Source organism: Carassius carassius, chromosome 12, assembly GCF_963082965.1.
Source record: "Carassius carassius chromosome 12, fCarCar2.1, whole genome shotgun sequence".
NCBI lineage: Eukaryota > Metazoa > Chordata > Actinopteri > Cypriniformes > Cyprinidae > Carassius > Carassius carassius.
In genome coordinates this window covers 20,875,573-20,888,818 of record NC_081766.1, presented here as the reverse complement: position 1 = coordinate 20,888,818, position 13,246 = coordinate 20,875,573, and the positions used below count along the sequence as shown (strand labels likewise).

At 35.8% G+C, this 13,246-nt stretch overlaps 1 protein-coding gene across 2 annotated transcripts in view; it reads left to right on the top strand.

Annotated features, from left to right (window-relative positions):
* Positions 1-9,023, top strand: part of LOC132155078 (guanine nucleotide exchange factor VAV3-like) — a 56,651-nt gene extending 47,628 nt beyond the window's left edge. For both annotated transcript variants that reach the window (XM_059563859.1, XM_059563858.1), the window contains one exon: positions 8,114-9,023. In XM_059563859.1, coding sequence (XP_059419842.1) covers positions 8,114-8,155 — 42 coding nt within the window. In that variant the 3' untranslated portion in view covers positions 8,156-9,023. The remainder of the gene's footprint in view (positions 1-8,113) is intronic.
* Positions 9,024-13,246: the final 4,223 nt, after the last annotated feature.

Below are 13,246 nucleotides of genomic sequence, written 5' to 3'. Positions count from 1 at the left end.
ATATGTGTGACCAGGGGCGGGTCTACGTGCCCCTGCGTTATGAATAAATATACATAGAAAAGCAAAAAAACGAAAATAAATAATTATTTATACATTTATTTCCTTATTTATGTATATATTTATTTTTTTCCATATTTATTTATTTATACATTTATTCATTTCTCAGTAGAAATGAATAATTTATTTTTTTATTTATTTATACATTTTATTTATTTATACATTTATTCATGCCGTAGAACATTGTTTGGTCTGGATTTGTAAAATGTCCTGGGCTAACAAACATGAAACAGGGACTCTGCCGTGCTTAATTTGTAAATTGTGAGGTCCCGGAATAAAGTGGGGTAATGGATCCGGCATGTGATTACAGGAGGGAGAGGTGACGAAGCACTCGCGCAATCACATTGGTCAGCAGTTTAAGTGATTGACTGCATGCATCAGTTGCTTTTAGGGTCTGTATGTTCATGAATAACATGGAAATGCCATGCAATTTTAAAACAACAATTTCCAGGCCTAAAAACTTTTGAAAAAGTTGTGGAATTTTATTTTACAAATCTCTGTATAATAGAGTCCTAAATTTCGGTGGGGGACTGTGTAGCTATGTCGCATGGTTTTAATAATTCTCGCAGCTTTCAAGTTTATAATGAGGAAAATTCCTGGATTTTTTCAACATAGTTTGTAGGTTTGAATAATAAAATTAATCCACGCAAAATTTAAGATTAAATAATTTATTCAAAACCAGTCTTCGAATCCATGAACTCTCTCGCGCGCTTCTCATCAGCGCATCTCGTCTGCGTAGTGACCTGCTGCACGCGCCGACACAAGACTTCACTCGCATCTCGGGACAGCTGACAGAACAGTCACTTGACTAATCGGGTCATTGTTGCATTGTCACAAAAATGTATAATTTGCACACATTTTTAAGTATTTTAAGCCATATGGTACTCGCGCGCTCCGAAGGCTGTATTATGTGCCCCTCACAGTCACATCCAAAGTTCACGCGTATAAAGCCGCCTCGCGAGTAGCTTATTATATGAGTTATTTTTCGTAGTTTGTTGAGCTTAAGCAATCAAATACACACAATATGATGTCTGTTGTGGGTGTTGACAAATAAAACAATTTCATGGCACACTCTACTTAAACACATGGGGAAAAAAATAAAGAAAAGGGGAAAAAATCAATAATTAAACAACACTGAGTCGTCAGTGTTGGTATTGTATCGGACACTTGCACTTAACATGAGGCTATATGAAAAACAAGCTCAAATGGAGTAAACAGGTTTTTGCTGGCGAATTAGGAGATCTGTGTCTGTCAACAGAATGCTCGCATCTGAGGCAAGTGCATCGCATTATACGCTTTCATCAACTCTTACAGGTTATATAACATTTATTGTTGCTATATGGGTGATTTGTTTTTCTTGTTGTTTAATTCCCTTGGCCAAAATCTCATGATATAAACGATTAAGCGCTTATACACAGGACATTTAAAACTTACAAAAGTAGGCTATATTGGACTGGGAAAAACCAGTCTTCAAACACTCAAAAACATTAGTGTTTACAGACATAGTGTTTGAGTAAAGAAAATAAATAATAATGAATTATAATAGAGATATGAATTTTGGATAGTTTTTCACGGCACATCTGGCTATTCTCTGTCTGCCATATGGAAACGCCGCCCCTGGAGGAGGGGGATCCGCCAAAATGAGGTGCCGGATTGGATTTTGGAGGTGCCGGATCCGGATCCGGCGTGTTGCGGCACAAATTAAGCCATGGGACTCTGAGACTGAAGCGCTTGATATTTTCCATTTTTCGGTCAGAACTCACGGAAAGGAAGCAGGGCAGATTTAGGCTACAGTGAAGTCGACGCAAGCATATTGACCAATGCTTTTGAACATTTTTTTTATTCTATTAAGCGGTGGTAATCTTTAGCCTACCTCCATAAACTCATGTCCAGGGGCAACCTTATTAAATGTATGAACGTCACGTTAATCCACATCGATAAATTCAGTTAGAGGATAAGACTGTAGGGCAGTCAGCCTACCACCAAAATCCAACCAGAGCTTCATCAGAGCCATCAACACAGAAGAGATCTTAATGCATTTACACAGCAATTAGCCTACAAGTGCATAGAAATATTATGAAGTGTTTTACATTTTGAAGACATAAATATGACATGATGGAATCAATGAAGTGATAGACCTACGTTTAATATGAAACTAAAACAGACACCAGGTGGCAGAAAGACACTGTCTTAATGCGTGCGTTCAATCCACTCGTTTGATTCCTCAAAATACACAGAAAACAACTCGACGTGTTGAAGCGGTTCAGCTTTGGATTTGTTTCTGATCATATCTATTTAGGCCTATGCGTTATTTAAATAATAATAATAATAATAATAATAATAAATAAATGACCAAATGTTCAAAATGTTGGCAGAGAGGGGTCATGTTCAGGGAAACAACATAATTGATGATAGACTATTTTTCGGGGACACGAGTTTAATACGCAAACCTGCGTGACCATATAGCAACTATTCAGAAATGGAAATTACGAATGCATTAATATTTTGTTTTGAATTTAAGAAAAGTCGATTGAATATTTACAGGTTTGTATCTCGTTATTATTTTCAGAATAGTAAAGTCTTTGTAACCAACCATGGTGATCAAATATCGAAGCTATTTATTGTTAAATTTTGTAAAAATTTCTGTAGGCCAAAAACTGCCAAAAACATAACTAAAAAATAGCTAGTAGCCTACATAACTTTTTAATTTGTATTATTATTATTATTATTCTTTCTTTTTATTATTATTATTATTATTATTATTATTAGAATTAGAATTATTAGAATTATTAGAATTATTTAAAGGGAATGATTGTGGCGGGGAGTTTGGTCAAACTATGGCAGCAACAATAAACGTTATATAACCTGTAAGAGTTGATGAAAGCGTATAATGCGATGCACTTGCCTCAGATGCCTGCGTTTTGTTGACAGACAAAACACAGATCTCCTCATTCGCCAGCAAAAACCTGTTTACTCCATTTGAGCTTGTTTTTCATATAGCCTCATGTTAAGTGCAAGTGTCCGATACAATACCAACAGGTTACGATGCCCCTCCTACAGGCCATGGCGTGGCCAAAAAAATAATCCCTTTTAGTTATTATTTTAATATTAAATGTTCAAACTGTAACTTAAATTAAATAAAATAAAAAGAATGGGAAAATGAATTATTTTGGTTGTTCATGGCACGTTACAGGCTTCTCATGGTGAATGCTTATTGGTCGCCGTCTCGCTGAGTAATCTTGTTACATTTGATTTGCAGCGCGCGCACAAAATCCATTTCAAGTTGAAGAACAGTTTGTCCGTCTATATTAAAGACAGTTGTTAGCAGCTAATTAATAAAAAATTCTAAAAAAACAATTAATTTTTAAATTTATTTATGGATTTACAAAAATGGATTAGACCTCCGCAGCCTCGTCAATCAGCAGACTTGGATACTCCAGCCACGACCAGCAGTACCACGGTCTGAGAGCCGAGCTGGCCCTTCTTTTGCGAATGCTAGCAAATGCACAAGCGAATGGAAGTACACAGTACTTAGACGGTTCAGTAGCAACACTCGTCGCCTGCAACTCTTCTGATGGTAACTCATTTGTTCAATTCACTTACTGAAGCCAGCTCTGGCTTTCATAAGGCCTACTAAGCAGGTGAATTGTTGATGAATGTTTGTGGGTTCTAACCAGGGCCGGCACAAGCTCAAATGCCGCTCTAGGCAGAGCACGATCATGCCGCCCCCACCTCACATTCACAATTAGGGATCCTTAAGATGCATGTAAACAATTTTTTTTTTAATCCATGAAATTACACTGAAATAAAAAAGTGCAAGCATGTTTTCAGAGGGTTTTTTTTTATTCTGCAAAAACGTGAAAAGGGTACACAATGCAACAGCTGCATATAATTTCTGTTTTATAGGCTAATAGATAGTGTACAGAATAAAACTAAACATGTGCACTCAACTTTTTAGCTCACAAAACTGGAGATTTAGATTTTTTCTTGACTGATACACACATTTACACATTGCGCGTCGGGCTTTCGCAGCGGCAAACGCTTTGATTGCATCCTCGAGTTTAACTTGTACTTCTGAGATAATATTTATCAGTTTAAGCTTTGAGAAACTGCGTTCTCCAGGGCTCACAGTGACGGGGAGAGTGAGAAGCACTCTCAATGCTACAAAAACATTTGGAAGAATTGAATTTAAGCGCATCCAGTGGTTTAGATCCAGCAACCAGGCGTCTGCCCAAAGCAGTCAGCTCTTCAAACAATTCATGCCCATCAACATCCCGCAAATCTCCATGAGTCAGGGCCTTTTCCAGTCCTAAGCAATCCTGAAGAACTATTGTATTCTCCTTTTCTTTCAGAGATGCAGTGTCATATAAAAATCCAAATACGCGCCCATTGTCTAAGCAGCAAAATGCGCTCTTCCACGGAGGCGATTGTACTCATGACCAGATAATTTTATTCGTTTTGACATTTTTGAATATACATTAGTATTTTGCATGCATATACACTTTCTAATCGGGCGCTGCCGGGCGGGAATTTTTATTCGAAATGTAAAGTTTTTTTATTTTATTTATAAAAAAAACCCTGTTGATATAAGTGCGATAATTGTAACCTAATGTGAAACAAACAAATTAATTAATATTTCTCTCTCTCTCTCTCTCTCTCTCTCTCTCTCTCTCTAAAAAATCAGTTTAAAAATGTTGTGACATCCTTATTCTCTGCAGGCGAATTTTAGTCTTCTGATTTAACTGGTCCATACGCAGACATTTGTGTGATGACGTCCAACTCGTTTTATGAAGAAAAAAGTTTTCAGAAACATCTATATGAAAAAACGTCTGATGGGGACATTTTTTTTTACGTTTTTTCTAAGCTTCAAACTGATTCAGTGTTTTATTTTTGTCGTCGTAATTTGTTAATTATTTAAGTAGGCCTATAAAAAATATATAGCTATTTATATGATGCCTATTTTATGTTTTTTTCAATATTATTTTATTTAGCCTATATTATATTTATATTATTATTTTCTGTCCTGTTCTGTTGTTTAGACTTTCTGTTCTGGGCTGGGTTTTCCGATAACAATGTAGCCTAGCCTCTCTACGTGCAAGGTTATGAACGTTAGCCGCAATTCCTCGCGCGTTTCCCAAAAATGTACATTTTCACAAAAATGTAGGGCACACTACTGAGCTCGTAGAACACTACTATGTGCTACTTGAGTCACTGTCCATTCGCAAAGTGCTGAACTAGGCTATACTTACCTTATATGGAATCGTATTCTGAACGTTTAGCCTAACAATCGTCATCTGTTGTGTATTAGGAATCAAGACAGGTAAAAATAAAATGAAAAATATATGACATTCTATATAGATAGATCATTGGAGCTAACTGACTCTTGCCGTATACGGTCGGCAAAACAGCAAATTTCAGCGCTGTCTTCTGTTCCTCTTTTAGATAAAAAACCCAAGTCCAAATCGTTCATTGTCATTCTAAATGATCTTTCAGATTTAGGTCTGGATTTCCATGCTACTATGATGTTGCCAATGCGTCAAAAAATAAAATATTTATCAAACGACAGTGCCCCCCCCCCGTCGATGATCCAATGCCCCTCCAGTAGATATGCTCTGACGCCAACTCTGAGCAGGTCACTACGCAGACGAGATGCGCTGATGAGAAGCGTGCTAGAGAGTTCATGGATTCGAAGACTGGTTTCGAATGAATTATTTAATCTTAAATTTTGCGTGGATGAATTTTATTATTCAAACCTACAAGCTATGTTGAATAAATGCAGGAATTTTCCTCATTATAAACTTGAAAGCTGCGAGAATTATTAAAACCATGCGGCATAGCTACACAGTCCCCCACTGAAATTTAGGACTCTATTATACAGAGATTTGTAAAATAAAATTCCACAACTTTTTCAAAACGTTTTTAGGCCTGAAAATTGTTGTTTTAAAATTGCATGGCATTTCCATGTTATTCATGAACATACAGACCCTAAAAGCAACTGATGCATGCAGTCAATCACTTAAACTGCTGACCAATGTGATTGCGCGAGTGCTTCGTCACCTCTCTCTCTTGTAATCACATGCCGGATCCGTTACCCTGCTTTGTTCCGGGACCTCGCAATTTACAAATTAAGCACGGCAGAGTCCCTGTTTCATGTTTGTTAGCCCAGGACATTTTACAAATCCAGACCAAACAATGTTCTACGGCCATGTCCAGAATAAAGAGTAGCCTATCCATGTCACACAGTAAGATTTAGGATTTTGACCATATACCTCGCAGTCACAGACCGTATCAATGTCAATGAGCTATACTAATTGTATTTCGCCACACAATAGGCGTCACTGTGGCCTCAACCCTTCGCCTTTGCTTACTCTGAGCTCGATTGCTATGTCTGAGGTAAACCACGCCCTCCTCATTACCCTACGCAGGGAGAAATGTAGGAAGAAATAAATGAATAAATAAATAAATGTATAAATAAATAAATGTAAAAATAAATAAATGTATAAATAAATAAATGTAGAAATGAATAAATGTAGAAATAAATAAAATAATAAATAAATAAATATGGAAAAAAATAAATATATACATAAATATGGAAATAAATGTATAAATAATTATTAATTTTCATTTTTTTGCTTTTCTATGTATATTTATTTATATATTTATGTATTTATTTATTCTTATTTACATTTATTTGTATATTTATTTATGTATTTATTTATTTTTAAAATTGGCAGCTTTGGCATTCCATACTTCAGACTGTGATTAACTCACCTCGTCTGACAAGTCTTCAGGTTCAAATCATTCCTTAATCACGTGACAGATCCATGCGCTATTTCTGACATTTCTGTCACTGTGTTTTTGTTACTGTTTCTTCAGGATCTGTGGTGTGTTATTATTTTATAAATAAATAAAACCTTGTTAATTTGTCTTTTTGACTGTCTATCAGTAAATAAACACTAGGCTATATAATAATATAATAATCCAAGTATTTTTAGCCTAGTTTAATTTTTAATCCAATTTTGAGTTTGCTGGTATAATAATTGCTATTCCTAGGCAGACTTGACAAATTGGTCTAATATATGTATACGATGCTTGCTCAAAAAGGACATTATGACATAAATAAAAAGCAAATAACATTTTGAATCGTGGTTGATTTCAGTTGAATGTTCAGTCAACGTTCAAACAATAAACAGTCATGGTGATATGCATATTTTGTATCAGTTTATTTTGTAACAGTGACCACATAGCAAAATTGCCCCAAATGACAATATGCACAGAATGTTCCATAATAATAATTGTCTGGTGACACGTTACTTGTTAATGCATGAGAGTAAGTCAGTTAGATAGTCAGTTAAATTGTCAGGCCTAACTTACAGTAGTCATTTACATGTGAAATGACATGGATGTGCATTTCATTCACAATTTGAATTTTTTTTTTTTGAGATTGAGAATAACAGACACACATAAGTGTTTCTTTTGAAGGCAGGGAAGAGAGCAGTGCCAAGCCATGAAAATAAGTAAAGATATAGGGAGTTTCTTTCAAAGAAAAAAAAAAGTATTTATTCTCAGATTTAACTTAATGGATATATATACAGGGATGACAAAAACTAAATTAATCAAAAAAAGTAACTTTATTCAAGTTAAAAAATAAAATAAAATCAATAAGATTTACGTAATATACTGTAGAATTTCCCCAGCATGGCCCCCCCACTGAAAATGCTCTAGACAAGCCCCTGGGTGTGACACTGTGATTGACATTTGAGATTAGACTTTAACCCCACATTTCTATGCAATATAGCTCATCTCGACTCTCCAAGACTCTTTCTTGAGTCTTTCCCCGAGCCTTATTAAATCACTTTTCTTCATTTAATTTGCTCAAGTGCAATTAAGAGAGACATGATTAACTGGAGGTGATGACAGAAGATGGCAGAATGACTCTTAATGATTCTTCTGCACATGCCATTATCAGATCTGACGCACAAGAGCTTTCGAACTAGTCGCAGAGATACACTCCTTAAGTCTTCAGTAATGTTAACTGATGCGGTTTCTATTACAGGTGGGATGGTTCCCTTCAAGTTATGTGGAGGAAGAGGAATGACCAGTGAAGGAAGTTATCCTCTCAATGCTGCCACAGTGATAGGCCACTGCCACTTGTTGGCTTTGGACTAGAAACAGAACTGTGAACAATGCACCCTTATTTGAGCGAAGCACCACAAACACAGCAATTATCAGTCTTCTCTAAAGGGATCTGGTGGACTGTGGTTGAGACCTGCAGCGTTATGCATCTGTGGCTCCTTCGGCTTTGACTGTTTAATTAGTTATGAATGTCCCTCGCTGCTCCACATTCAGTCCAGACATCTCTTTCTCTTACTCTATTCCTCCCTCTTACCATGTCACCTCCTGAAATCTTCACACAGGTGCCTGGGGTGCCTCTTTCTGCCTGTTTAAAATTTAAACTCCATTTCTGAGCTGTGCCGGACCTCCCATAAACTCAGAGTGGCACGCAGAGAGAAAAGCCCTGAGCTGGCCGTTTTTCCCCTCCATTCTGCAACCTTTACGCAGTGCTTTCAGCTCACCTTGTGTTATAATAGATGATTGCCTTCGCCTGTCTGACTCTGCAGAGTTTGGCTAGGGTGAGACAGAGCAACATGCTGTCACAAAGCCTTCCTCCCTGCCTCGTCTTCTTCAGCCCTGGTAACACTTACTGTAGCAGCACTGTGCGGTGACAGGAGATCTGCCGTTCAGTGCGATATCCATCTTAGCCAGTCTAATGAACTGCGCTGTGATCAGTCAATGCCCTGTCTGTTTCTGAACCTCAGGTGCTCCCAAGCAGAATGTTGGCACTGTGATTTTGGACTGAAGTCAATTTCTTCTCTTGTCATGCAATGGAACGACTTGTTAATAATACTTTGGTGTTTGGTGCTCTAAGGGTCCTAGACTCGGCAAAAAATATTCAGCGAGGTTTATGCCTGTTACAAAAAAAAAATCTGCCAATGAAAAAAACAAAACACACTACCGTTCAAACATTTGGGGTCAGAAAATTTGATTTTTTTTTAAAGAAATTAATGTTTATTCATTGGGGGCACATTAATTTGATTAACAGTAAAGATATTTACTGAATAATGTAACAAAAGGTTTGTTCAAATAAATGTTGTTTTATTGAACTTACTATTCAAGAATCCTGAAAGAAATATTGCAGTTTCCACAAAAATATGAAGCTGTTTTCAAATATTGATAATGAATAGAAATGTTTCTTGAGCAGCAAATCGGCATGTAACAATGATTTCTGAAGGATCATGTGACATTAAAGACTGAAGTAAAAACTTCGGAAATTCAGCTTTGCATCACAATGGTTATGCTACATTTTAATAATATTTCACAATATTACTGTTTTACTGTTGATTAAATAAATGCAGCCCTGGTGAGCATAACAGACTTCTTTCAAAAACGTTTTAACAATCTTGCCGACACCAAAACTGTGAACGGTAGTGTGTTTAAGATATATTGTGTGACATTTTACTTCTCAGGTATGTTTATCTTGTTATAAGGATTTGTGAATGTTTTTAATGGAAAACAAGATAAAAACACTGATATACAATATGATTTTTGCACTGTGATAGATATATCAGCTACCCTTGAATTTGGCAGAGGACTTTCCTCACAGATGAACTTGTTTAAAACATTTTTTTGTAAAGGAAGCTGTTCTCAAAATGGACACACGTTTGTTACAAGCTGCTTTATTTGCTAAAATCTAGATCATATAATTTTCTTAGTATAGATAGCTATTTACAGAAATTTTCACTGTTATGCTTGTTAAAGCACCTTCTATGCATTCATGTTGTCTGATTTGCTTCAGAATAAGTGTTAATTGAGACTTGTTTCACACTGTTTAGCGAGTGAATTTTTAACATTTTGCCATGTTTGACGATGTTGTGAGAATTTACTGGATAGAAATGCATTCAGTGTCTTACTGGCCATGAAACTAATTTGTACTATTTTGATTACATTTCTTTACCAATTACAGTTATATTATTTAGCAGTTTTTCCCTTGAATGTTAGTTTTTTCTTAGTTCTGATATTTTAGTGAGTAATATTCAAGCAAAAGTATTTCTCATGGCAACAATACATTTCTGATGGTAAACGATTAACCCTTATGGACAGGTTTACAGTTTTACTTTTGGTGCTTGACAAATGATGATTTAAAAAAAATGATGTTTGTTTTCTGCATCCAGTGATGAGATCATATCCTCCAGCTATACATGTGCTCAAATCTGTGGACATTAATACATTAACATAACTGTTATTCAGATTGTTTTCATGTAAGTTGTATCATGTAACATTTCATGAATTAATCAATGAATATATTGTTTTCCTGTATATAATTTCCATCTTTTGAACAATTTTTTTCCCTGGGAATATTGTTATTATTGATAACCAATTGGTTGGTTTCCCTCCATATCCTTTCCATTCAGTTAGTTGTTTGTTTCCCTTTAATAATCACTTTAAGCCACTTAATGATATCATCTACCAGGAAGTGACATCAGTTTGGAGGGAATACAACTGAACAAACACGAGTAAGGATTATCAATGGATTTTTATCTCATTCTGAATTATTCAATCCTCTTTTGATAATATACAATTTTTTTACTTCTAATTTACTCATCTTGACATCCTAATGCTAACTCTCAATGACTAAGCTATTCATTTCTATCCTGTTAGGAATTAACTTAATTTATTTAACCATTGTTTAAATAATCCATTTATTACTTTTTGTATTTTTTTTTTTTTACTTTTTATAAATCCACTTATTACCGATAAACATAAAAGTTTCAGAGCTTGACCAGAGTTTGACGTTTTAGACTGTATAGGTCTACTTTTTTATTGTAATTAGGCTCCGAGCCACTAGGGGAGCATGGCCCAATGGTGCGAGGACCCTCTTGGAGTTGCTCCATTTCTACTCCAAAGTGATTTTCTTTTTTAGGGCCTAAACGTGCCTGAAAACTCAAAATGTTGAATACGTGCCAGAACTGGCAAAAATTCACATCACAACTTTCTAATTTACAGTCGTTAGCTACGACCAACAGGAAGGAATGTGATGAATGTGGATTTTTGCATACTGCTTTGTAGGAGAATAATCCAATTCACACCTAACTCAAAATGATGCCAAAACACTGAGGAACCTAAGTCATGCTCATGTTAATTCACAGTGCATTAACTAATGTTCACAGAGACACCTTTACGTTTTAATAATACATTAGTAAGGTTTGGACCTTATATAAACTAACATTTATAAATGATATGATATAATTATTGTTTAACTAATATAATGTTAACAAATTCAACCTTTATTGTGAAGGTTTACCAAATTTGTATAAATCGTTCTCTCTGTGTGTCTGTCTGTTTTATACTCTTGATGTTACAGTGTAACCCTTTCATTGCTGTAACCCTTAAAACCAGACCGCTCGCTGTGTAATGTTTTCCAGAAGCCACCGGGTTGGCGGTTGTGCTGCTGGCTTTGGCCCATCCTTACTCATTGCAGCAATATTCTTTACTTAAATTAACATAAAATAAATACAACAAAATACAAAACAAGCATTTTTTGTTTGTGTTTTAATAGTTACAAAAGGCAGTACAACATAACCCAGAAAAACTTGTCAATTGCCCTAAATATCCACAAATGTTCTGAGCTTTTATTTTGATGTCATATGTTTCCTATGTTTCATTTTGTTTCCAAACAAATTGGGGAATATTTTTTTTATTTTTCCATGATTTATTTTCTTTCTTCAGAATTCCAGTGGATTTGTCTCAAATTCCCAATAACGTTCTTAAATCGTCTTAGGACAGTAGGAGCTGAGTAGGAACAGTAGTTGAGATTTAACCTGAGGTATGTTCAGAGTTATTTGCCAGAGGATGGAAGCAGGTCTATCTCTCTCCACTTCAGAAAGGTGTGAACTGACTGCAGGAGACTTCAGAGAAAAAGGAAAAGACAGAGAGAGGGAGAGAGAGAGAGAGAGAGAGCATCCTTCAGTCCTGACCTGAAAGTGTCACCTCTTGGTGTTGAAGAGGAGTCAGGAATGGGTGAAGAGTTATGTGTTATATGGGTGTGACTTACCTCACCAGACTGTCTTTACCAATTCAGTAACTGTAGATGGGAAGAGTGGGAGGGAAACTCGATAAAGCCCCGGACTGTATGTCCGATATGGCTGAGATTGAGCGCCTCAGGGTCTTCATCAGCACAACTGAGTAATTAAACACTTGCAGATCAAAGATGTTGAAGAGAACAAATCCTGATGACAACAATGAATCCCCCCAGTCCAACCTTGGAGGGATGTCCTCATGCACTCATTGCCCCTTTGGGCTTTAAACATTGTAATACATCTGCCAGTAAGACCCACAAACAGAAGTTGCAATGCTTTGCAAGTGCATAGTGTAGTTGTACTGTACATACAAGTGGGTTCTGAGTACTACATACCAAATCTTGCCTAAAACACATCAAACAATAACTGAAAATTAATAAAACAACAAATTAAGGTATACCTCATATTTAAAGATTTGTAGATTACATTTAATACATTAAAAGTTGAAGGAAGGAACTGGTTTAAGTTTTTTGTTAGTTTTTGTTTCTGCCATCACTACTCTATTTTATTGGTTTTTATGGGTCTCCGAACAACAAACATACATAAGGTGTTCCTAAATGAATTAGCATTTTTGAACGATTCAGTTGTGAATGATTCAATGACTTAATTACTTATCACCACTTCCTGTACTGGCGTGATGATGTAACCTGCAGAAAGAGTCACTGAAAAATCCCTTTTGCTAAAGCACAACAATAGTCTGTCTGGACTGCGCAAAAATACAAGCAGATGGACGGATATATATATATAAAAATGTCCCAGTGGTGTGGACAAAATATCAGCCAATCACATTTAATGACAAACTAACTCCCAACAGAATGCAACAATGTGAATACAGTGGATATTTGATAGAAGTATTTGCTTTTACATTTGTAATTGTTTTTAGCACAATAAATATTCATTTGTTTTATTTCATAATTCATTTTTAGGAATCATTTTTCGTTTTTGTAGACAATGATAAAGGATCATCTCATCAGAAAGTGTAAACACAAAACCTCAACCCTTTCCCAGGCTCTGAACTAGCATTCTTCTACAACCCGAATTCCGGAAAAGTT